The sequence below is a fragment of the Eschrichtius robustus genome, chromosome 15, assembly GCF_028021215.1.
Source record: "Eschrichtius robustus isolate mEscRob2 chromosome 15, mEscRob2.pri, whole genome shotgun sequence".
In the NCBI taxonomy this organism is placed as follows: domain Eukaryota; kingdom Metazoa; phylum Chordata; class Mammalia; order Artiodactyla; family Eschrichtiidae; genus Eschrichtius; species Eschrichtius robustus.
The window spans coordinates 25750197-25776487 of NC_090838.1; the positions used below are offsets into that span (position 1 = coordinate 25750197).

A 26291-nucleotide genomic window follows, 5' to 3' on the forward strand; every position below is an offset into this window, starting at 1 on the left:
CCCATAGAAATTGTTCTTATTAAAATAACCAGCAATCTCCATAGTATCCAATTATCAATTAGCAATCCTCATCTTATTTGACTTCTTGACAGAATTTGACACACCTGATCATCTTTTCCTCCCTGACACATTTTCATCCTTTTGTCTCCCAGAGACTTCACTCACTCTTGGTTTTCCTCCTTCCCCACTGGTCCTCCTTCAAAATCTCCTTTGCAAATATTCATCTTCATCGTGACCTCTAAATTAAGCTGGCTTGCCTAAGGGCTTGGTCTTTGAACCTCTTCTCTTCTCTATTTTACTCCCGAGGCAACCATGTCTGATTAAAGTTACACACTTAGCTGTGTTAAGTGTGATATGCCAACACAACCTAGCCCTTCTTCCCTGTACTCCAGATTCATATATCTAGCTGCCTCACTTGGATATCTAATAGGTATCTCAACATTAACACAGGCAGAATAAAATTTAGATTTTATATAAACACTTCAAATTCTACTCCCCACCTCCACCTTTGTTTTCTCCTTTAATTAGTACCTACCCCAATTTCACAAGCCCAAACTTAAGAGTCATCCTTGACGTGTTCTATTTTATTGGTCCTGCCTTCCAAATACCCAGAATATACAGCTTCTCATCACCTCCACCTCTAGCTCCCAGCCAAAGGCATTATGTCATCTCTTTTCTGTACTATAGTAATAAGCCTCCTAAATTGGACTCCTTGCCCCCACAAAACAGAAAGTTCATACAGCAGCAAGAATAATCCTTCTCAAACCTAAGTCAGATCATGTCACTTTGCTGCTCAAAACTTCTCATTACTTGCCTTATCACTTGGAATAAAAACCAAAGTTTTTATGTTCTCCTACAAAGCCTCCCTACAATCTAGCCCCCGCTGCCTACCTCATCCACTACTCTTCCCCATACACACACACCACTCCAGCTACACTGGCCTTGCTTTTCCTCAAACACATTAAGCGTATCCTGCCCCAGAGCTTTTGTCCTTGCTTCGTCCTCAACCTGAAACACTTTTTCCCTGGGCATCTGCATAACCTCTCTCTCACATCATTTAGACTCAGTTGTTACCTTATGAGGAAGACCTTTTCTTACTATCCTATCTAAACTAGCAACTCCCTACCCATACTGTCACTCTCAATCTTCTTATCTGCTTTATTTTTTCTTAGCACCCATCAGCACCTGACACAGAATATAATTATTTATTTACTGTCTGTCTTCCCCAAATACTAAAAGGCAAGCACCATGAGAGTAGTGATTTTGTTTTATTCAAAGAGCAGCACAAAGAAGAGTATCTGGCATTTAGCCTGGTAGATATTTGCTGAATAACAAAATAAGTAATAGCAAGTCATTATGCTAAAAGTTTTATAAAGATTAGCTCATTTAATCTTTGGAAAAACTATATGAAAGTAATACTATTATTCCAATTTTACCAAGGAGACAAAGGCACAAGAGATTAAATAACTTATATGTCACACAGTTGGTAAGTAGTATAGTCAGCTTCCTGAATCTTTTAAACGAGATGAAGTTAGACCATACAAATGGAGTATTTAACAAAAAGTTTGGCACAAAAAATACATAACATTTATGGAACACTTATTATGTGCCAAACATTAATGTAAGCTTTTTATGTGTATTTACTCATTTAATTCTCATATTGTTTAATAAGTGGTTGCTATTATTTTCACTATTTACTATTTATCAAGGTACCAACCTGAACTCAACAGAAGTCACATAAAAGATGCTGCTGTGACAGAAATAGCACAAACTCCAACATTTACCAAATCAAAATTAACTGAATTCACATCATACACAGACACATAGTTAACTGTATGTTTGCTAGCCTGTAGTTCTCAAAAAGCCCTCTAACATAGACGAAATAGTCACAGATTTTCTTCATTAAAAAAAAAAATCTACCCCTCCCCTAAAAATCTGGCTGCTACTCCATACTGCATCATATTATGTTTAATCCATTTTTTATTATAAGTTTAAAATTATGTGATTAAAGTAGATCTTTTCAATGTTTAAAACAGAACTTATTCATTTGTACCAAATACTACTGAAATCACCAAGTTTATCTAATGTAAACAACTCTCTGTTTTAAAAGTCAGTTTTATTACCAAAAGTAAAATTTGATATTTCTGCATCTGAGAAAATAAAGTAGCCAATTCCTTTATCCTTCAGTTAAAGTGAAAGCCACAGGAATCATGAAATTTAGTGAATATAACTTCTTCAGTTCAACACAGCATTTGATTTTTAATTTTTAATTCAATCCGTAGATACTCATTCTTTATTAATAATTAACATATGAAAGATTCTGGGTAAAGACCCTTAACACTTACGGTGCAATAATGGCTCTAGCAGGTCTTTTTGTGGACTGTACTTGTGAAAGCCAACCTTCTAGCTGTGCATTCAGTTGCGGTCCTATAAAAAGAGAAGGAGAGAAACAGGAGTGAGCAAAGCAATACAGTACTAATAACCATACATGACACAAAGTCCTCACTGAACCTATTTGGAACTAAAATAGCTTAATGGGCAGTGGATCATCATTTTGGATGTTAACGTTTGAAACTTAACCAACTACAAAGTTTCTAGTAGCAAGCCATATGATAAAAACAAGTACTGATTAAACAAAATTTGCTTTTATCCATCCACCTATTTATTTACAACCATCTTCATTCAAGAACAACAATACAATCTACAATTTGAGGCAATGATCAAACAAAATAAAACAAGAAAGAAAAAACTATAGTATATGAAAATAAGTGAATATTTTTTAGAGTACCAAAACCTGCCTTAATCACTAAAATCACATCCATGGAGTGATCATTACCACACTCAATGATCTTTCCTGGCTTCCACTCCAGCCCCCTATTCCCATCACCATATAAATAACCGGTGTAACTACACCACCTCAAAAATCTCAATTTCAAGCATCTCACTCTCTTCACTTCCTATCATTCCAGTTCACGTCTAGAAATCTGTTGGAGTCACTTTTCCAACTGTCCTTCATCCTCTCTTCTTCACTTTTTATACCCATCCTGAGATTTGATGATCCATCACTATAATCACTCCCTTGCCTGTGGCCTCCCTCCTTTGCTCCTCTCTTCCTCCAGCGTAGTCAAATCATAGTTAAAACCAACCTTCCACTTAACAAAGCACCTCCATCTGAACAGCTGAATGAGACTGTAAAGATACACAACCATATGAACTTTGAAATTATACTCATAAATTACAGCAGATCCTTAGCAAACAAAGCTCAGAAATCATACCACGACAACCTAGTGAATTTGCTCACCTATCTTTAAGATAGAGAGTTACTTCATACAGCTTCTCTTTTTACCTTAAACCATCATCCCCTTCCCATTCCCATTCCCAACAGATGATCAAACTTTTCACTTTGTTAAGGAAAAACAAGCAGAATAACCAACCATCCTGGTTGCTCAGGACTTTGCCAGTTTTAGCATTGGAAGTCCTGCATCCTGGGAAACCTCCCAGTCTCAGGCAAACCTGAATGTTAGTCGCCCTAAATTCGGAAGAGAACTACTTCCTCTTCCCACCATTTATTCTGCTTTCTCTCCTGTTTCAACAAACTGTCCTTGCTCCTATCAAAAGCCAAACAGGGCTTCCCTGGTGGCGCAGTGGTTGGGAATCTGCCTGCCAGTGCAGGGGACACGGGTTCGAGCCCTGGTCCGGGAAGATCCCACATGCCGTGGAGCAAATGGGCCCATGAGCCACAATTACTGAGCCTGCCCGTCTGGAGCCTGTGCTCCGCAACAGGAGAGGCTGCAATAGTGAGAGGCCCGGGCACCGCGATGAAGAGTGGCCCCCGCTTGCCGCAACTGGAGAAAGCTCTTGCACAGAAACGAAGATCCAACACAGCCATAAATAAATAAATAAAATTTAAAAAAAAAAAAAAAAAAGCCAAACAAATTACTTCTGCACTGGATCTCACTTTGTTTTTCATACTCAAGGACTCTGCTCTTACAACTGTCCTTGTCTCCTGCACTAACTTTTCCCTTTTTACTAGATCATTATCATTACCGTGCAAATATGCAATACTAGCAAATTGATTTCCACTGTCCCCTTTTTCTCCGGCTCTCTCTTTTTAAACTTTTAATTAAAAAAAATTTAAACATTACAAAAGAATCTAGATAATAATATAACAAACACTCATGGATTGACTGCCCAAATAAAATTAAACCTTAACATTCTATCTTATTTACTTAAGATCTTCTTTTATTAAGAAATAAAATACTGGACTTCCCTGGTGGTCCAGTGGTTAAGAATCCTCCTGCCAGTGCAGGGGACATGGGTTCAAGCCCTGGTCCGGGAAGATCCCACATGCTGCGGAGCAACTAAGCCCGTGCGCCACAACTACTGAGCCTGTGCTCTAGAGCCTACGAGCCACAACTACTGAGTCCACACAACACAACTACTGAAGCCCACGTGCTCTGGGGCCCGTGTGCGGCAACTACTGAGCCCTCATGCTGCAACTACTGAAGCCCGTGCGCCTAGAACCCGTGCTCCGCAACAAGAGAAGCCACCGCAATGAGAAGCCCGTGCACCGCAATGAAGAGTAGCCACCACTCCCCGCAACTAGAGAAAGCCCACGTGCAGCAACAAGCCAGTGCAGCCAAAAAAATACTAAAAAAATTTTTTTAATTATTAATTTTAAAAAAAGAAATAAAATATTAAAGACATCTGAATTCCCTGCTGATCCCATTATATACCTCCCTCCTAAGGTAACCAAGGTAACCACTTTCTGATTTTGGTGTTTATTATTGTGTTATACGTTTACTAATTTATGTATCCATAAATAATACATGTATTATTTTGTTCTCCATGGTTTTTTTTGTTTTTGTTTTTAAATGTTACATAAATGTAGTGTACCTGTTCTTCTAAACTACTTTTAGTCAAATTATTTTTAAAAATTATTCATGTTGATACATGTAGCTCTAATTTATTCATTTTCAATGCTGTATAGTATTGTAATATATGAATATACCAAAATTTATCTGTTCATTCTCCTACTCAGACAGTTTGGTTGTTTCCACTGTTTCACTGTTAGTATACAATCCTACAAGTCTCTCATGAACGTCTGTTAAGAGTCTCTCTGGGATTTATCTAGAAGTAAAAGTACTGGATCATTGAGTATGAACATCTCCAACTTTACTAGAACACGACTAAATTGCCCACTGAAGCAGGCAGATCAATTTACTCACCAGTGTAAGAGCAAATAATAATAAGAGATTTAATTCTCCCTGTTAAAAATAAGAGAAGAGGGGCTTCCCTGGTGGCGCAGTGGTTGAGAATCTGCCTGTTAATGCAGGCGACACGGGTTCGGGCCCTGGTCTGGGAAGATCCCACATGCCGTGGAGCAACTAGGCCCATGAGCCACAATTACTGAGCCTGCGCGTCTGGAGCCTGTGCTCCGCAACAAGAGAGGCCGCGATAGTGAAGAGGCCCGTGTACCGCGATGAAGAGTGGCCCCCACTTGCCGCAACTGGAGAAGGCCCTTGCACAGAAACGAAGATCCAACACAGCCAAAAACAAATTAAAATTTAAAAAAAAAAAATAAGAGAAGAGACACCACACATATACTTTTCTTTAAAAATTTGTAATTCTAAATTCTTTCTCTTTGAAATGTATATAAATCTTTTAAAAAGCTAAATAAATATCATATGATATCGCTAATATGTGGAATCTAAAAAAGGGGGTACATATTAACTTATCTACAAAACAAAAATAGAGTTACAGATGTAGAAAGCAAACTCATGGTTACCAGGTGATGTGAGGGGGGGATAAATTGAAAGACTGGGATTGACATGTACACACCACTACATATAAACTAGGTAACTAATAAGGGCCTACTGCATAGCACAGGGAACTCTAGTCAATACTCTGTAATGGCCTATATGGCAAAAGAATCTAAAGAAGAGTGGATATATGTATAACTGATTCACTTTGCTGTACACCTGAAACTAACACAACATTGTAAATCAACAACACTCCAACAAAAAAAAATTTTTTTTAATAAATTTATTTATTAATTTATTTTTAGCTGCATTGGGTCTTCATTGCTGCGTGCTGGCTTTCTCTAGTTGCGGCGAGTGGGGGCTACTCTTCATTAAGGTGCGGGGCTTCCCATTGCGGTGGCTTCTCTTGTTGCGCAGCACGGGCTCTAGGCACGTGGGCTCAGTAGTTGTGACTCGCGGGCTCTAGAGCGCAGGCTCAGTAGTTGTGGCGCATGGGCTTAGTGCTCCGTGGCATGTGGGATCTTCCCAGACCAGGGCTCAAACCCGTGTCCCCTGCATTGGCAGGCAGATTCTTAACCAGTGCGCCACCAGGGAAGTCCCAAAAGTTGCTTTAAAAATAAAATAAAAATTAAAAAATTAAAATTAAAGGGACGTTCCTGGTGGCGAAGTGGTTAAGAATCTGCCTGCCAATGCAGGGGACACGGGTTTGAGCCCTGGCCTGGGAAGATCCCACATGCCACAGAGCAACTAAGCCCGTGCGCCACAACTACTGAGCCTGCGCTCTAGAGCCCGCGAGTCACAACTACTGAGCCCGTGAGCCACAACTACTGAGTCCACGTGTCACAACTGCTGAAGCCCACGTGCCTAGAGCCAGTGCTCCACAACAAGAGAAGCCACCGCAGTGAGAAGCCCGTGCACCACAATGAAGAGTGGCCCCCGCTCACCGCAACTGAAGAAAGCCCACATGATGCAACAAAGACCCAACGCAGCCATAAATAAATAAATAAATAAATACATTTATTAAAAATAAAAACTTTCTAAAAATTTAAATTAAAAAAAAAAAGCTAAATAAGCCTCTAACCAGCAACTCAGGACCATCTTTCTCAAGGACCCAAAAGCCATCTCTTTGAAATGTGATCAAGGGAGATAGTGCCCCTTTCTGCCAGTTTCTGTGGGATAGGAACCTAACTTCAGAGGGCCACCTAGCCCCAAGCTGCAAAATTACCTCCTGTCATAAAAATATGTAAGTTTAGTTTTCCTTTGGATAAAGCAATTAGCTAATACATATGGTCACCTCAATTACCAAGTGAATTTAGGATGAACTATGTGTGACAAATGTTTCTATCAAGTCCTCTTACTTCAACACTACTCATAATTTATCTTGAGAATATACATATAATGGGTTTTATCTGCCTAGCTAAATAAAAGGATGAGCACTCTTCACATATTTGCAATCTGTTAGCAGATAGCCAGTGATGTGCATCATATTGTAGCTTAATGCTTAGTCAAAAATAAAACTTTCTTTCTCTTCTACCTTTGAAGAGAAGTTTTCTGAGATGGCAGGAGGTTTTGGTTTAAATTATATTTCTCCAACATCAGCAATGGCTCAAATTTCCCATTTCCCTACATCCTTACCAACATCTGATACTGTCAGAATTTTTAATTTTTGCCAATTTGATGGGTATGAAATCGTACCCCTTTGTTTCTTCTAATTTGTACTTGCCAAATATCCATTGAGATGAAGCATTTATGGATTTGGAAATTCTGTGTTTAGGACTATATACATAAACAAGTCAAGTTTATAAATGGCTAGCCCATCTATAAACTGCCAAAGTACAAAAAAGGTCTGATTCAGCAATCAAATGATGTACTTTATTTTTAAAACTTAAATTTAAGAACAGTTACCAAAAAACTTATATTAAATAATTTCATTACTAATTCAAGGAAAAATGGTTCCTAATTTCAAAGTAAATTAAAATTTTGGCTTCCTAATAAATTTCATGTTAACTTAAAATAAGTATTTCCATGTCATAGGAAGTTTACAAAACAAATATAAAACTAAATAAAACAAAAAAAATATCTCCCAATTCAGCAACCCTACTGCCCCCAACTTCACTGGTTTTAAGCACTAAACCAAGCTTTCTTAACAGTCCTTCTGTAAAAGAACCAGTTTCTTCAGAAGGATCCTAAGATAAAAGTCAAACTTCAAGTTTCTCAATTATTTTTAACTAAGATAGCTGAGTGTATCTATTTATTACAAATGGCTGCTTAACTGTTGATTTGTAAAGTGTCAAATAAAAAATAAATTTGCATTCTTCCACAGAGGCCGATACTTGGCAATATGGTATCCTAAATACATGAAGGTGATGTAGAATGTGTGCTTTCTTTCTCAAATATCACTGAATTTGAAGGCACAGTGATGAATGGAAAAAATGAATCAAAACGAACAATCCTCGCAAAACTACTTCATGGTAGTCTGACCTTGCCCTGAGAGGAATAAATGGGCATGTACTCCTTTGGATAAAGAGTAAAAGTAGGTTCCCAAAGGATCAATGCTAAAGTATTTCTTTAAGAAACAGACAATAAATAACGTGCTGCAGGCAAGTCAGTACACTTCTGTTTGAGTCCCAATTAAATCAACAATATTTCACAAAAAAGTTTATTTGCATGGTGACAAAACCACAAAGATACTACACACACACACACACACACATTTTCAGGAATTCCTATGCAACTAATTAACAGAACCATTCTAAAATATGGTAGTTAAGTAAGCCAAATTGATTTTTAACTCTCTTTAGTCTGCTCCTCCTATTCCTCTTTGGAGAGAAAAAAAAATTCAATGGCCTCCTGACTCTGAAAACAATCATGTGTCCTATACTGTTCTCAAAAAATGTGCAATGGAACCACCTGAGGATCTCATTAAAATACTAATTATGATTCTATAGGTCTGGAGTGGGGCCTGAGATCCTTCATTTCGAATATGCTCTGCAAGTAAGAGCAACGTTTGCTGGCCTATAGACCACACTCCAATAGCAAGTCTAGATCAACAGTGGCCAACCAAAAAAGGGACTTGGACCGCAAAGACTCCACAAAACTATATGCATAACAAGTTTTACCTAAAGATAAAATAAATCTCTAGATAAATATAAGATCTATCAATTACAGATTAAAAAATACATATTCACTTAACAGTGGTAATGAAACCTCTTTTACTTTTTTTAAATCATCTATTTTGTCAATCAAGACATAGTAAAGAATAATTACTGTCCTCTAGGAAATTCCATACTTTCTAACATGAAGTAGGTTCCTTAAAAAGAGGAAAGTAGAGAAGAAGAACTACAATCCTGCAGCCTGTGGAACGAAAACCACATTCACAGAAAGATAGACAAGATGAAAAGGCAGAGGGCTATGTACCAGACGAAGGAACAACATAAAACCCCAGAAAAACAACTAAATGAAGTGGAGACAGGCAACCTTGCAGAAAAAGAATTCAGAATAATGATAGTGAACATGATCCAGGACCTTGAAAAAGAATGGAGGCAAAGATCAAGAAGATGCACGAAATGTTTAACAAAGACCTAGAAGAATTAAAGAACAAACACCTAGAAGAATTAAAGAACAAACAAACAAAGAAGAACAATACAATAACTGAGATGAAAAACACACTAGAAGGAATCAATAGCAGAATAACTGCGGGAGAAGAATGGATAAGTGACCTGGAAAACAGAAGGGTGGAAATCACTGCCAAGGAACAGAATAAAGAAAAAAGTATGAAAAGAAATAAAGACAGCCTAAGAGACCTCTGGGACAACATTAAACACACCAACATTCACATTATAGGGGTCCCAGAAGGAGAAGAGAGAGAAAGGACCCGAGAAAATATTTGAAGAGATTCTAGTCGAAAACTTCCCTAACATGGGAAAGGAAATAGCCACCCATGACCAGGAAGCGCAGAGAGTTCCAGGCAGGATAAACCCAAGGAGAAACGCCAAGAAACATAGTAATCAAACTGACAAAAATTAAAGACAAAGAAAAATTATTGAAAGCAACAAGGGAAAAATTACAAATAACATACAAGGGAACTCCCGTAACGTTAACAGCTGATTTCTCAGCCGAAACTCTACAAGCCAGAAGGGAGTGGCATGATACATTTAAAGTGATGATAGGGAAGAACCTACAACCGAGATTACTCTACCCAGCAAGGATCTCATTCAGTTTCGACAGAGAAATCAAAAGCTTTACAGACAAGCAAAAGCTAAGAGAATTCAGCACCACCAAACCAGCTCTGAAGTTACAACAAATGCTAAAGGAACTTCTCTAAGTGGAAAACACAAGAGAAGAATAGGACCTACAAAAACAAACCCAAAACAATTAAGAAAATGGTCATAGGAACATACATATCGATAATTACCTTAACTGTGAATGGATTATATGCTCCAACCAAAAGACACAGGCTGGCTGAATGGATACAAAAACAAGACCCATATATATGCTGTCTACAAGAGACCCACTTCAGACCTAGGGACACATACAGACTGAAAGTGAGGGGATGGCGAAAGATATTCCACGCAAATGGAAATCAAAAGAAAGCTGGAGTAGCAATACTCATATCAGATAAAATAAACTTTAAAACAAAGAATGTTACAAGAGACAAGGAAGGACACAACATAATGATCAAGGGATCAATCCAAGAAGAAGATATAACAGTTATAAATATATATTCACCCAACATAGGAGCACCTCAATACATAAGGCAACTGCTAACAGCTATAAAAGAGGAAATAGACAGTAACACAATAATAGTGGGGGACTTTTAACACCTCACTTACACCAGTGGACAGATCATCCAGACAGAAAATTAATAAGGAAACACAAGCTTTAAATGACACAACAGACCAGATACATTTAATTGATATTTATAGGACATTCCAACCAAAAACAGGAGATGACACTTTCTTCTCAAGTGCACACAGATCATTCTCCAGGATAGATCACATCTTGGGTCACAAATCAAGCCTTGGAAAATTTAAGAAAACTGAAATCATATCAAGCATCTTTTCTGACCACAACGCTATGAGATTAGAAATAAATTACAGGGAAAAAAACGTAAAAAAAGACAAACACATGGAGGCTAAACAATACGTAACTAAATAACCAAGAGATCACTGAAGAAATCAAAGAGAAAATCAAAAAATACCTAGAGACAAATGACAACAAAAACATGACAATCCAAAACCTATGGGACGCAGCAAAAGCAGTTCGAAGAGGGAAGTTTACAGCAATACAATCCTACCTCAAGAAACATGAAAAATCTCAAATAAACAATCTAACCTTACACCTAAAGGAACTAGAGAAAGAAGAACAAACAAAACCCAAAGTTAGTAGAACGAAAGAAAACATAAAGATCAGAGCAAAAATAAATGAAATAGAAACAAAGCAGTAGCAAAGGTAATAAAACTAAAGCCTGGTTCTTTGAGAAGATAAACAAAATCGATAAACCTTTAGCCAGACTCATCAAGAAAAAGAGGGAGAGGACTCAAATCAATAAAATTAGAAATGTAAAATGAGAAGTTACAACAGACGCTGCAGAAGTACAAAGCATCCTAAGAGACTACTACAAGCAAATGTATGCCAATAAATTGGACAACTTGGAAGAAATGGACAAATTCTTAGAAAGGTATAACCTTCCAAGGCTGAACCAGGAAGAAACAGAAAATATGAACAGACCAATCACAAGTAATGAAATTGAAACTGTGACTAAAAATCTTCCAAGAAACAAAAGTCCAGGACCAGATGGCTTCACAGGTGAATTCTATCAAACGTTTAGAGAAGAGCTAACACCCTTCCTTCTCAAACTCTTCCAAAATATCACAGAGGATGGAACACTCCCAATCTCATTCTACGAGGCCACCATCACCCTGATACCAAAACCGGACAAAGATGATGCAAAAAAAGAAAATTACAGACCAATATCACCAATGAAGATAGATGCAAAAATCCTGAACAAAGTACTAGCAAACAGAATCCAACATCACCATGGTGTATGATTAAAAGGATCATACACCATGATCAAGTGGGATTTATCCCAGGGATGCAACGATTCTTCAATATACGCAAATCAATCAATGTGATACACCATATTAACAAACTGAAGAATAAAAACCGTATGATCATCTGAATAGACGCAGAAAAAGCTTTTGACAAAATTCCACACCCATTTATGATAAAATCTCTCAAGAAAGTGGGCATAGAGGGAACCTACCTCAACATAATAAAGGCCATATACGACAAACCCACAGCAAACATCATTCTCAATGGTGAAAAACTGAAAGCATTTCCTCTAAGATCAGGAAGAAAACAAGGATGTCCACCCTTGCCACTATTATTCAACATAGTTTTGGAAGTCCTAGCCAAGGCAGTCAGAGAAGAAAAAGAAATAAAAGGAATCCAAATCAGAAAAGAAGAAGTAAAACTGTCACTGTTTGCAGATGACATTATACTATACATAGATAATCCAAAAGATGCTACCAGAAAACTACTAGAGCTAATCAATGAATTTGGTAAAGTTGCAGGATACAAAATTAATGCACAGAAATCTCTTGCATTCCTATGCACTAACAATGAAATATCAGAAAGAAATTAAAGAGAAACAATCTCATTCACAATTGCAACAAAAATAATAAAATACAAAGGAATAAACCTACCTAAGGAGGTAAAAGACCTGTACTCAGAAAACTATAAGACACTGGTGAAAGAAATCAAAGATGACACAAACAGAAGGAGAGATATACCATGTTCTTGGATTGGAAGGATGAATATTATGAAAATGACTACACTACCCAAAGCAATCTACAGATTCAACGCAATCCCTATCAAATTACCAATGGCATCTTTTACAGAACTAGAACAAAAAATCTTAAAGTTTGTAATGGAGACACCAAAGACCCCAAATAGCCAAAGCAGTCTTGAGGGAAAAAACAGAGCTGGAAGAATCAGACTCCCTGACTTCAGACTATACTCCAAAGCTACAGTAATCAAGACAATATGGTACTGGCACAACAACAGAAATATAGATCAATGGAACAGGATAGAAAGCCCAGAGATAAATCCACGCACCTACGGTCAACTAATCTATGACAAAGGAGGCAAGAATATACAATGGAGAAAAGACAGCCTCTTCAATAAGTGGTGCTAGGAAAACTGGACAGCTACCTATAAAAGAATGAAATTAGAACACTCCCTAACACCATACACAAAAATAAACTCAAAATGGATTAGAGACCTAAGACCTCTAATAAGACCAGACACTATAAAACTCTTAGAGGAAAACACAGGAAGAACACTCTTTGACATAAATCACAGCAAGATCTTTTTGATCCACCTCCTAGAGCAATGGAAATAAAAACAAAAAAAAACAAATGGGACCTAATGAAACTAAAAGCTTTTGTAAAGCAAAAGAAACTACAAACAAGACGAAAAGACAACCCTCAGAATGGGAGAAAATATTTGCAAATGAATGAACGGACAAAGGATTAATCTCAAAAATATATAAACAGCTCATGCAGTTCAATATTAAAAAAACGAACAACCCAATCCAAAAATGGACAGAAGACCTAAATAGACATTTCTCCAAAGAAGACATACAGATGGCCAAGAAGCACATGAAAAACTGCTCAACATCACTAATTATTAGAGAAATGCAAATCAAAACTACAGTGAGGTATCACCCACACCAGTTAGCATGTACATCATCAGAAAATCTACAAACAACAAATGCTGGAGACGGTGTGGAGAAAAGGAAACCCTCTTGCACTGCTGGTGGGTATGTAAATTGATACAGCCACTATGGAGAACAGTATGGAAGTTCCTTAAAAAACTAAAAATAGAATTACCATATGACCCAGCAATCCCACTACTGGGAATATACCCAGAAAAAACCATAATTCAAAGAGACACATGCGGGGGCTTCCCTGGTGGTGCAGTGGTTGAGAATCTGCCTGCTAATGCAGGGGACATGGGTTCGAGCCCAGGTCTGGGAAGATCCCACATGCCACGGAGCAACGAGGCCCGTGAGTCACAACTACTGAGCCTGCGCGTCTGGAGCCTGTGCTCCACAACAAGAGGCCACGATAGTGAGAGGCCCGTGCACCACGATGAAGAGTGGCCTCCGCTTGCCGCAACTAGAGGAAGCCCTTGCACAGAAACAAAGACCCAACACAGCCAAAAATAAAAATTAATTAATTAATTAATTAAAAAAAAAAAAACAATGTGAATCTGTAAGCTGAGAGTAAGAGCACACAGCTAATCCTTGGTAACACTGAAAAAAAAAAAAAAAAAGACACATGCACCCCAATGTTCATTGCAGTACTATTTACAATAGCCAGGTCATGGAAGCAACCTAAATGGCCATCAACAGCCGAATGGATAAAGAAGATGTGGTACATATATACAATGGAATATTACTCAGCCATAAAAAGGAAAAACTGGGTCATTTGCAGAGATGTGGATGGATCTAGAGACTGTCATGCAGAGTGAAGTAAGTCAGAAAGAGAAAAACAAATATCGTATATTAACGCATATATGTGGAACCTAGAAAAATAGTACAGATGAACTGGTGTGCAGGGCAGAAACAGAAACACAGATGTAGAGAACAAACGTATGGACACCAATCAGGGAAAGTGGCGGGGGTGGGGGGGCTGGTGGTGGGATGAACTGGGAGATTGGGATTGACATACATACACTAATATGTATAAAATGGATGACTATTAAGAACCTGCTGTGTAAAAAAATAAATTAAATTAAATTCAGGGAAAAAAAGGAAAGTAGAATACACCTCAAAAAGCCCGAGGACCAAAATAAAATTTAAAAATTTTTAAATAAATAAATAAAGCCTGAGGACCATTCTAGTCCTATCACTTACCTTTCCTAGAATTTTATCTGTATTGTGTTTCAGTCACCACACAGCTTTATGTTCTACTAGTTATTTAATAAACTATTACATCATAAGGTTAACTATGACCAATCATGTTATAATTTGCTTTCATTTGTTAACTGAATAAATATTTATGGAGCAGCTATTTATGTGCCAGGAAGTGGGATGAATGCTGGAGTTATAGCAATAAAAAAAAGAGAGGAAATGGGACTTTCCTGGTGGTCCAGTGGTAAAGAATCCTCCTTGCAATGCAGGGGATGTGGGTTCAATCCCTGGTCAGGGAACTAAGATCTCACATGCTGTGGAGCAACTAAGCCCGTGCACCACAACTATTGAGCTTGCCCGCCTCAACTAGAGAGGCTGCGTGCCACAAACTACAGAGCCCATGCACTCTGGAACCCACGCCAGAGCTACAGAGCCCACGAGCCCTGGAGCCTGTGCACCACAACTAGAGAAGAGAAAACCCACACACCACAACTAGAGAGAAGCCCGTGCACCGCAATGAAAAGATCCCGCATGCCTCAACGAAGATCCTGCATGCCGCAACTAAGACCCGATGCAGCCAAAAATAAATAATAAAATTTTTTAATAAAAAACTTAAAAAAAAAAAAAGGAGAGATACCTGCCTTCATGGCACTTTATAAGTGTCAATGTCTTAAATCCAAAGAATGGTGGAAAGATGATAAATTTAGACACCAGGACAAGCTAATAGGAAAGACAGTTTCGGTTAGGAGAGGAGCCTTCCAGTGCTAATCAAAGTATTCCACATACATAAGGTAAAGAATGATCAACTATGACAACTTTTTTAACATTCTTTTTTAATTGGTACCAGCATAGTAAATATAATTCTACAGGACTGGTTAAAACAAAGTAACCAGGCTTCCCTGGTGGCGCAGTGGTTAAGAATCCGCTTGCCAATGCAAGGGACACGGGTTTAAGCCCTGGTCCGGGAAGATCCCACGTGCCGTGGAGCAACTAAGCCCGTGCACCCCAACTACTGAGCCTGTGCTCTAGAGCCCATGAGCCACAACTACTGAAGCTCATGTGCCTAGAGACCGTGCTCTGCAACAAGAGAAGCCACTGCAATGAGAAGCCTGCGCACTGCAACGAAGAGCAGCGCCCACTTGCCACAACTAGAGAAAGCCCACGTGCAGCAACGAAGAACCAACACAGCCAAAAATAAATAAATAAAATGAAAAATTTTTTTAAATGTAAAAAAAAACCCAAAAAACCAAAGTAACAAGAGACAAAGCAGAAGCAAAAAATACAAAGCCAAAAAAGTAGGTTGTCAGCATCTAGTATTTTCTTCTTAATCACTCTAAATCTGTTAAAACCAAGCTAAGAAATAAACTCTAATCTGTGATGGAAAGTCTACAAATAATAAGATTAATATGTTAGGGAGTTCCTAGGTGGCCTAGTGGTTAGGATTTGGCGCTCTCACTGCGGAGGCCTAGGTTCAATCCCTGGTTGGGGAATCATCCCGCATGCCACGTAGCGTGGCCAAAACACAAAAATAAATAAGATTAACATGCTAGACTTTTTATGACAGTGGCTCCTGGATCGCTGAATGTTACAGGCCAATAAAATTTCAGAAGAAATTTAAGGGACCAACATAGGGTTGCAATTTTTTTTTTTTTTTTTGCACATGTCAACTTTATTTGAAGTACTGACAGTAAACTTATTCAAAACAATGTAATGTTGCCTTGAGGTATTTTGTATATGAGAAAGATGAATGTTAACATTTTCCATCACAGTACTGGTTGTACAATGATAATTATCATGATTATGAAATTTGTAGCAAGATGGATCCTGGTTTTCCATATTTAGTGTTATTCTAATTATATATTTTATATTAAAAAGATTAAAGTATTGAGAAGTCCAAAATGTCAAAAACATGAGCTCTCATCTCAAAACAGATTTTGTCATTATAGATGGTTTAATTTCCATACCAATAATAACGTTATGTTACTTCACTATCAATATGTTATGCAGGTAAAATGAGATGAGACATTATCAATTAAAATTTTTTAATTGAAATATAGTTGATTTACAATGTTGTGTTAGTTTCAGGTGTACAGCAAAGTGATTCAGATATATATATATATATATATACGTGTATATATATATTCTTTTTCAGATTCTTTTCCATTATAGGTTATTACAAGATAGTGAATATAGTTCCCCATGCTATACAGTAAGTCCTTGTTTTTTCTCTATTTTATATATAGTAGTGTCTATCTGTTAATCTCAAATTCCTAATTTATCCTTAGCTCCTGCCTTTTCCCTTTGGTAACCATAAGTTTGTTTTCTATGTCTGTGAGTCTATTTCTGTTTTTTAAATAAGTTCATTTGTATCATTTTTTTAGATTCCACATATAAGTGATACCATATGATATTTGTCTTTCTCTGTCTGACTTTATTTAGTATGATAATCTCTAGGTCCATCCATGTTGCTGCAAATGGTATCATTTAATTGTTTTTTGTGGCTGAGTAATATCCCACTATATATTGTACATATACCATATCTTCTTTATCCATTCATCTGTCGATGGTCACTTAGGTTGCTTCCATGTCTTGGCTATTGTAAATAGTGCTGCTGTGAACACTGTGGTGCATGTGTCTTTTCAAATTAGAGTTTTCATCTTTTCCAGATACATGGCCAGGAGTGGGACTGCTATTGTAACTCTATTTTTAGTTTTTTAAGAAACTTCCATGCTGTTCTCCATAGTGGCTGTGCAAATTTTTTATTTTCTCAAGAAAGGACACTTAAAACACATCAACCATTTATCTATGACCACCATGATTTCTTAAAATAAATACCGTAACACCAAAAAGTAATAAGTGCACAATTTTAAGATAACCTCAGTCCTTTAAACTGAATAACCACATTTCATTGATTCCAAGAAGGCGCACCAGTGTTTTATGTATCACTAAGAAAGAAAGAAAATAAAAAACCTTCCAATTAAAATAAGACAGATGGTTTCTTATCACTTAGAATTTTTATATTTATTGGAAAAGTTCTTAAACTTATTTAGATGTGAATTCTCATAACACAAGTTTATGTAAAAAAGAAAAGCAAAATGAACTCAAGATACTCTTAGAATTTTCTTCACATTCACAATCTAATATCTAAATTGCTTTTTAACTCAGTCATCAGTGACCCTGTTTTTCCATAATATCATTCTCTGTACCAAAGGAATTAGTGATGTGATATGCCTTTTAAAAATGTTCCTCTACTGCCTCGGGACTCTAGTCCAAGAAACTGACACACATTGTCCAAGTCTTGATGCTATATCTTTTCTGATCTTACCAAAAGGTATCACCAAAAGGTGCAACCAACAGGTTTCAGAAGACAACCCAGGCATGTTCATCTCTTTCATAAATGGTCCTTAAATGGTATGTTACCAGAAACACCAATGGGTTGCAGTTGTCTAGTCATACCAACAGGATTAATTATTGAGTTGGAGTATATGTAGGCAGTGACAACTATTTCGCAACTGACAATGATTTAAAGATGCCATTGATTGTAAAACACATCTCAATTTCAGAAATGTTAAAATGTGGGAAAACGTACATCTTAAAATCAATGAAATATAGTAGCACTATGAAAACCACACTCTCCACAATGTTCTGGCATTTTTTAATTTCAATGCAAAACAGTGAAAAAATTCATCAAAAAACAGCATTTGGGAACCACTTCTCACTACAATGAAAAGTATTTCTCAGAAGGCTTACTGACTATAATGACCTCATTTAATTTAAAAAATAACATTTCAGCAGTTCTCCCTAAATCCCTTCTCTCATTACTGATGTCTTACTGTGACCATATACTTATAATTTATTGCTATGCTATTTACAAAACTAAGTATCCTATTTTTAGATACATGGCAAGGGATGCTGTTTGTTTTTATGTATCTTATGACAGGACTCCTCATACAGAAAATAATATGCCCTTAGGAGTACAAGAACACAAGAATTGTCTCACTGAATCTGACCCAAAACCCATCCAGAGCAGTACTGTATCAAACCAAAAAAACAAAAACAAAAATAAAAAAAACCTTGCTATGAAGAACACTATTGTTCTCCTTGATACAAACCTCAAAGGGTTAGACCAAATCCAAATATCTTGGGTTCCTTATTACCCACTAAAATTATGAACATTTTAAGAATCTGTTTATATTTTTTGCTAAACTCTGTAGTTCAGAATAGAATCCATAGCGGCAAATAACTATCCAAATGAACAATCTTTAGTGCATACCAACTAACCCATATCTGGCCAAGTGGACATCACTTACCACTTTTCTGTCCACTCATATACAGTCTCTCAAAATTTTCATATAGTTAATACCAATTCCACTGGCATTTCATATGTAAAAGGGCTTCAAATTTGAAGGATCACGGTGTATTTCTCCCTTGAGGTGATTTACAAAACCATAACCTGAAAATAGGTTCAGCATTGATCCCTTTAACAGTCTATTAATTTGGACTCCCTATTCTTACTCTTATTCTGTTTATAAACAAATTCCCTATCCCTATCAAATGATGCCACTAAGTTCCTTGAGAGTGCCTGGTTATAGTATATTACCTAAACTCTTTTTTAAGATCAAGATACTGATTTTTGTCTGCTATTTCTTCATTATAAAAAAAATATATATATATATATGTTCAGTATGGAAATTGTGGGGAATACATATTAAGAAGGGGGAAAAACAAAAATCCCATAATTATTTTAAAAACCCACCAAAATTAATATTTTCCAAATTTCCTTCTAGTCTTTAAAATGATATACAATTCTGTAACTTGATTTTATTTACATAACATTATACATAGGTATTTCCCTGTATTATGAACTCTTTATAGACATTTTATGGCTAAATAAGATTTCTTTTTGTAAATGGATCACTGCTTCCTTAAACATTACTCTAATATGATGTTTAGGTTCTTTCTTTCCAATTTTTTGCGCTATTATAAACAATTCTGTAATATATATCTCTATTTCCATATTTTAAATTATCTCCTTTTGAGATTCTCAGAATGGAATTACTATGTAAATCAATGAGTCTTTTTAAGATTTCAATACATATATTCAAAATGTTATCCAAAATTGCATCCATTCAAAATCATGCACCATGCATGAACAATACCTGTTTCACCATACCCTCACCATTCTCCTCAAAACAGTATTTTAAAAGATTAATTTAACTCATCCCTCATTTGATAAAAATTTAATGCCTGACCTCAATTATATTTGACATTTCAAAATAAATTACTTTATTTCTTCAGAGTAATTTAAATGCCTAGGAAAAATACATTTTGACTCTTAAGATATGTATTTTCTACTTGGACCATGAAATAGCAACATAATTGTTGCTGCCAGTCACAAGTTATCCATTACTAATGTTTAGCAAACAACTACTATCTATTGGCCTTTACAGTAGGCAGGTCAAATTCAAAACCAAGCCTATTATGCTGCATTATGCTACTGTTTTAAATCGCTCACAATCCTTAAGACTTTTATATTCTCCTGCCATTAAATCTTTTTAAGTAATGGGGTATTTTTTTAACCTTTTAGTTACGATAATTCTTTCTCCTATAATAGTCAAAAAGTGGTCTACAGACGAGAATCATCCAATAATGTGTTTATTTTAAAAAGAGATCACTATGTCATCACAATCTCTGGGGATGGTTACCTGGAGTTTTTAACAAGCTTTTAACAAGCTCTCAGGTGGCTGTGATACACACTAAAATGTGGGGCCCCTGCCATAAAGGCATTCATGTACACATGCTATATGAATGAATACATGAATGAATGCAGCTAACAGACTCTTGGACAGTTTATATTAGTTATAAACTGTTTTCATTACATAAATAAATCACATAATCTATAAGTTAGCAATATATAAATGCATGAATTTTTACCTCTAAACTACTTTGAATCCATAAGTGATCCACCGTTTCTTAAAATTTACATAAGTTTATTTTTAATAGTGTTTCTAGCCTCTCACTTCAATCAATGCCTCTCCAGCTTTTCCACTCAAATAACAAATGAAAAAGGAAAATAAACTCAGATTCATAGAAACTGGGTGATATGCAAACAAATTCTTTTAAATCTTCTGTTTTAGTCCAAAAATTCATGTGAGGGGCTTCCCTGGTGGCGCAGTGGTTAAGAATCCTCCTGCCAATGCAGGGAACGTGGGTTCGAGCCCTGGTCCAGGAAGATCCCACATGCCACGGAGCAACTAAGCCCATGTGCCACAACTACTGAGCCTGCGTTCTAGAGCCCGTGAGCCACAACTACTGAACCCATGTGCCACAACTACTGAGCCTGCACTCTAGAGCCTGTGCTCCACAACAAGAGAAGCCACCACAATGAGAAGCCCGTGCACCGCAACAGAGTAGCCCCTGCTCTCCGCAACTAGAGAAAGCCCACGCACAGCAACGAAGACCCAATGCAGCCAAAAATAAAATAAATAAATTTTTTAAAAAAATTCATGTGAATGTAATAAACTAAATGACAATATCCATAGTAATTTCAAAATTCCCATGCTCCTATCTGCAATTTAAATGGAGGCTTCAAGAAGATACACCACATTTATCCTCTAACACAGGGTCAAGTACTCTAGTTAGGAAACACGAACCTGGATCATAAAAAGCAACAAGCTAAATGAGCTGAAGTGGTACAAATGCTTAAAGTTGGGTCCACAACACTTCCTTAATGCATATCTAACCAGGAATCATTATTTTCTTCCAATTGCAACTTTTTTTTTTTTAATATTTCTTTAGGTTACAACCAGCCAATTGATACTAGTGAATCTGGATAATTTGGTACCAAATGCAAAAACATAATTTATGGAAAAATAAAACAAGTCTGCCTTAGCGGAAAGAATCAGGAATAGGATAACACTTCCCACACAAGGAAACAATTCTCAGGCAATTGCTAAAAAATAAAAGTTTCTTAAGGTAAAAGGAAAAATTAGAATTTTCATTTTTCATATATTTCTACCACTAAACAAATCTGTAGACATTATCACATCTCACTCTATTCTGTGTAATACAGATTTTCTTCTCTAAGAGTTTTCACTTACAGAGTTTGATCTGAAAAAGTGTATCAGGTCCAGTGGACTAGATCTAACTTATAAGACTGCACGTGTGTAAACTGCTATAACAAAAGATCTGAAACAATCTAAGCACCTACCAAAAAAGAAATTGGTTAAACTAATCATGGTAGATCCATAAAATAGAATATTCAGCAACTGGAAAACAAAGAGGCAAATTTTATGAACCTCTATGAAAGATCTTTTAATTGAGGGTAAAAAGAAGCATGGTACAGAAGGATACAATATGCTGCCATTTTTGTGTGTGCATATATATCATACATGATTATGTACTGATTTTTATTCATGTGGAATTCCTCTAGGCAAACACAAAAGAAATGGATAACAATGACTGAATCCTGAGAAGGGGACAAAGAGTAGAGGGAAACTTTACTTTTCACTGTATACCTTTTTCTATCTCTTGTATTTTGCACTATACACATATACTACCTACCCAAAAATTAAGTATAAAAAAAGACGGTGCAGTCATATAACACTAAATAATGATGCTGCAGACACATGTTTACTGACATGGAAAAAAGCTTATAAACACTAAACCCAGGGACTTCCCTGGTGGTCCAGTGGCTAAGACTTAGTGCTCCCAATGCAGGGGGCCCCGTTCGATCCCTGGTCAGGGAACTAGATCCCACGTGACGCAACTAAGAGTTCGCATACTGCAACTACAAAGCCCGCACACCACAACGAAGATCCTGCACGCAGCAACGACGATCCCGAATGCTGCAACTAAAGACCTGGCGTAGTCAAATAAATAAATAAATATTAAAAAAAAAAAAAAAACTAAACCCAACTAACAACAAATCATTGTTAGACCTAAGACAATACCTAAATTAATAATCTAGGTTAAAATAAATAAAGCCAAATGGTTGAGAATTGCTATTTGACCAATAAAATATGTATCAGAGTACTGGAATACATATGGACCAATCTGACAAGACTTCCCTGTTACCAAAAAGGGATTTCCCCTTTTACTTCACTTCCCTAGGTTTGACATTCATCACCAAATTTCTGGTAGATAGAATCAGTGAATACAGAAACATTCTAGAAAAGAATGGTCCAGAAAAGACAACATTAAACACATTATTAATATTTTTTTTAGTTTATTTATTTTTATTGAAGTATAGTTGATTATTAATATCTTTCTTTATAATTCTTCTCCATTGAAAATGCAATGCTTTCAACAGTTGTTTTTTTTTTTAAATTTGTCTATCAAGGACTAGAGTTATTCTCCACTCTGATTTTCTCAGCAATCATGTACCAGAAAATCTAGAAAAGTCAAATTACTTTTTGAAGTAATTAACTATAATCTAATGCAATTTTTGTTTTTGTACTCTTGTGGCATGTTTGAGGCCTGTTTCCTTCTTTCACTAAGCATTGGTACTGCATATGCCAGCTCATCCATCTAAAGAATTGTGTTTCTGATTTTGCAACCATAAGATGCAAACAAAAAGAATCTCAGCAAGTTTTTACTTGATAACTAGCCAAGAAAACATGCCTAATGTGGACTGAGAGATGGGCATACCAGGTATCAGATATGCAGAAAAGAAAAAGATAGTCGGTCATAACAGCCATCAAGATAAAAGGCTTTCCAAGTTCTGAGATTGATGATTTAGGGAGAAAATTAAGTTTGGAAACCAAGGGATATGGTTCAACATGGAAGTTGAGGTATACATGTGCATCCACTCTGCCAAACCCTTTCCATATCCTTTGTACTGTTTTCATCAAACTGCTTAACACTGAAACAAATGTGTTAATGTAAAAGCTGCCCAGATTGAAGAATACCTGGGTTTAAACCCAAGTGGCACCTCTCCCATTCCCAGAAGATCATACCAGAAAAGTTTTGACAGGCTCAGCCATACTCAGGCACTAGCACCTTTAAGAGGCCTTAGACAATATCACTGGCACTTTCTTTTAAACCACAGCCACCACAAAAATTATATTAAAGAAATAAAAACTCCCTCCCAAACTCCTCTACACTTAGGCTATTTCAAAAGAAATATAGATAACTACACAACCAATCTTAATTCTATAAGCCAACATTTCCCAAACTGTGTTAGCAAAATTAGAATATAGAATTTTGTGCCTAAATAAATTGGAAAGGGGTGAGTGAAAGAATCAATGATGACTAAACTTGGGAGCTGCATAAATGATAGTGCCACTATCAGTGACAGAATTAAGACCAGGAATTAAGACCAAGTTTGTTCCAAGATGAAGACTTTGACTTAGACACACTGAAAGTTTTAGGAGACAATAAGGCAACCAGGTAAAGATATGCAATTGGTAAAGAATAAGAGTCTTAAATACAGAAAAAAAAAAGGATTAAGGACAGAAACAAAGAATTCAGAGTCATTTAATTAAGGTGGTGAAAGACAAGAATGGATAGGAACTGCCTAAATGTGTACAGATTGATGTTGACAACACAAATGTTAAAAATCTGAGGCTTAAGATACAGATATGAGTAAGAAGTTGAGTCAGTGAAGGAGGGGAAAGAGGTGCAGCACAAGAAATAGAGGGAAAATACAGTACAAGGAAAGCAAAGAGGTAAGATCTTCAGGAAGATTAGCAGAATCCAATGGTCTCTAATGAATGAGCATGATGAGAACAGAAAAAATGCCAATCAATGTAGTATTTGCTGATTATGAGAAATCAGTAACCTTGGAGCAATTAGTTTTCAGTGGCTGGGGGTAAAACTTGCATTTACAAGTAGTTACAGACAAGATGAGTTACAAGAAAATGGAGTCATCAAATGAAAACCAATCCAAGAAGAATTGAAAGCAACTATCATTGCCTTCTTTTTCATCACCTCTAGGCCTCCCAATCTGAGGTCTCCAACGCTTCAAATACATCAATTTACTCACTTTATGAAATATAACCTTAGGCATTAGCAATCATATTTTTATACCTCTTAATAAAGAAAGCCATCTAATAATGTCATGGGAAAATCAACATTCGGGTATGCTTTTGGAATTTTATCCAAATAGGTAGCAAAAAACCTGAATCTGAGAGTGTATTTTTTGGAAGATAAACACCCTCTAAGATTTTCTCTACACATTCAAATTTAAACATGTATTACAGGGACTTCCCTGGTGGTGCAGTGGTTAAGAATCAGCCTGCCGGGCTTCCCTGGTGGCGCAGTGGTTAAGAATCTGCCTGCCAATGCAGGGAACGCGGGTTCGAGCCCTGGTCCAGGAAGATCCCACATGCCACGGAGCAACTAAGCCCGTGCACCACAACAACTGAGCCTGGGCTCTAGAGCCCGCAAGCCACAACTACTGAAGCCCATGCGCCTAGAGCCCAAGTTCCACAACAAGAGAAGCCACCGTGATGAGAAGCCTGTGCACCGCAACGAAGAGTAGCCCCCCGCTCGCCACAACTAGAGAAAGCCCGTGTGCAAAAACGAAGACCCAATGCAGCCAAATATTTAAAAATTAATAAATAAATAAATGTATTTTAAAAATAAATAAATAAAAATAAACATGTATTATAGGTTAACAATCCTGTAGCTAGTTCTACAGAAACGTTAAGCCAACATTTCGTGTTAAAAAGGAGAGTGATAATTAAAAATATTAGCATTTGGTATTGGTAGTATAGCTTTCATCTAAGGACATAAAAGCAACCTTTAAACATCTATTAATAATGGGCTTTCTAACAATCCTGTTTGCTGCAGCAGAATACAAGCATGAACATGATTACAGTCTACCCTGAGGACACATAAAATATAACTTAAAACATTTTTGATTAATAGTCAATAATTACAATAAATGGGGATATAACAACCAAAGTTATTTTAAAGTACTTCAGAATAAAAGTAAATCTTCTCAATTTGAACTTCAGTAACTGTCATCCAGAAAGTTCAGAAAAGGACCAGACCAAATTTTTTATTCCAATAAAGAAAAAATTTGTTAAGTAAATACCATGAACAAGGTAATACATGCAACAAAAGCATGCTGTTTTCAGCTACTTTAGATATACTTGATGTTCAGTTCAAAAAGGAGGTAAGAAAAGAACTGTAAACAAGAGGGACAGGAAAAAACGAATTTATAGTGTACCTGCGATGTCACAGGCATAGTACCGGGTTCCTTAAAATGTTATTCTTGATTAACTGTCATAGTAATCATATGACATAGTTATTATCTCTAGCTTACAAATAAATTTAAAAAACAAAGTTTCCTTGGGACTTCCCTGGTGGTCCAGTGGTTAAGACTCCACACTTCCACCACAGGGGGCACGGGTTCGATCCCTGGTCGGGGAACGAAAAACCTGCACATCACATGGCGCAGCCAAAAAAAAAGAAAAAAAAAAAACTTTCCTCAAGTTCATACAGCTAATAAATGGCAATGTCAAGATCTCTGAGCCATATCGGTCTGTCTCTGAACTGTGGGGCTGTCCTACTTCACAGCACAATGCCAACACTGATATTCAAGTGATCCAGGTGACAATCCTAGCTTTCCTACAGATCCAGGACTCAATTTCCTTTCCTGT

At 36.7% G+C, this 26291-nt stretch overlaps 1 protein-coding gene across 3 annotated transcripts in view; it reads right to left on the bottom strand.

The window, feature by feature from the left end:
- Positions 1–26291, bottom strand: part of MEMO1 (mediator of cell motility 1) — a 134934-nt gene that overhangs the window by 61012 nt on the left and 47631 nt on the right. For all 3 annotated transcript variants that reach the window (XM_068564962.1, XM_068564961.1, XM_068564960.1), the window contains one exon: positions 2346–2427. In XM_068564962.1, the coding sequence (XP_068421063.1) occupies positions 2346–2427 (82 nt within the window). The remainder of the gene's footprint in view (positions 1–2345; positions 2428–26291) is intronic.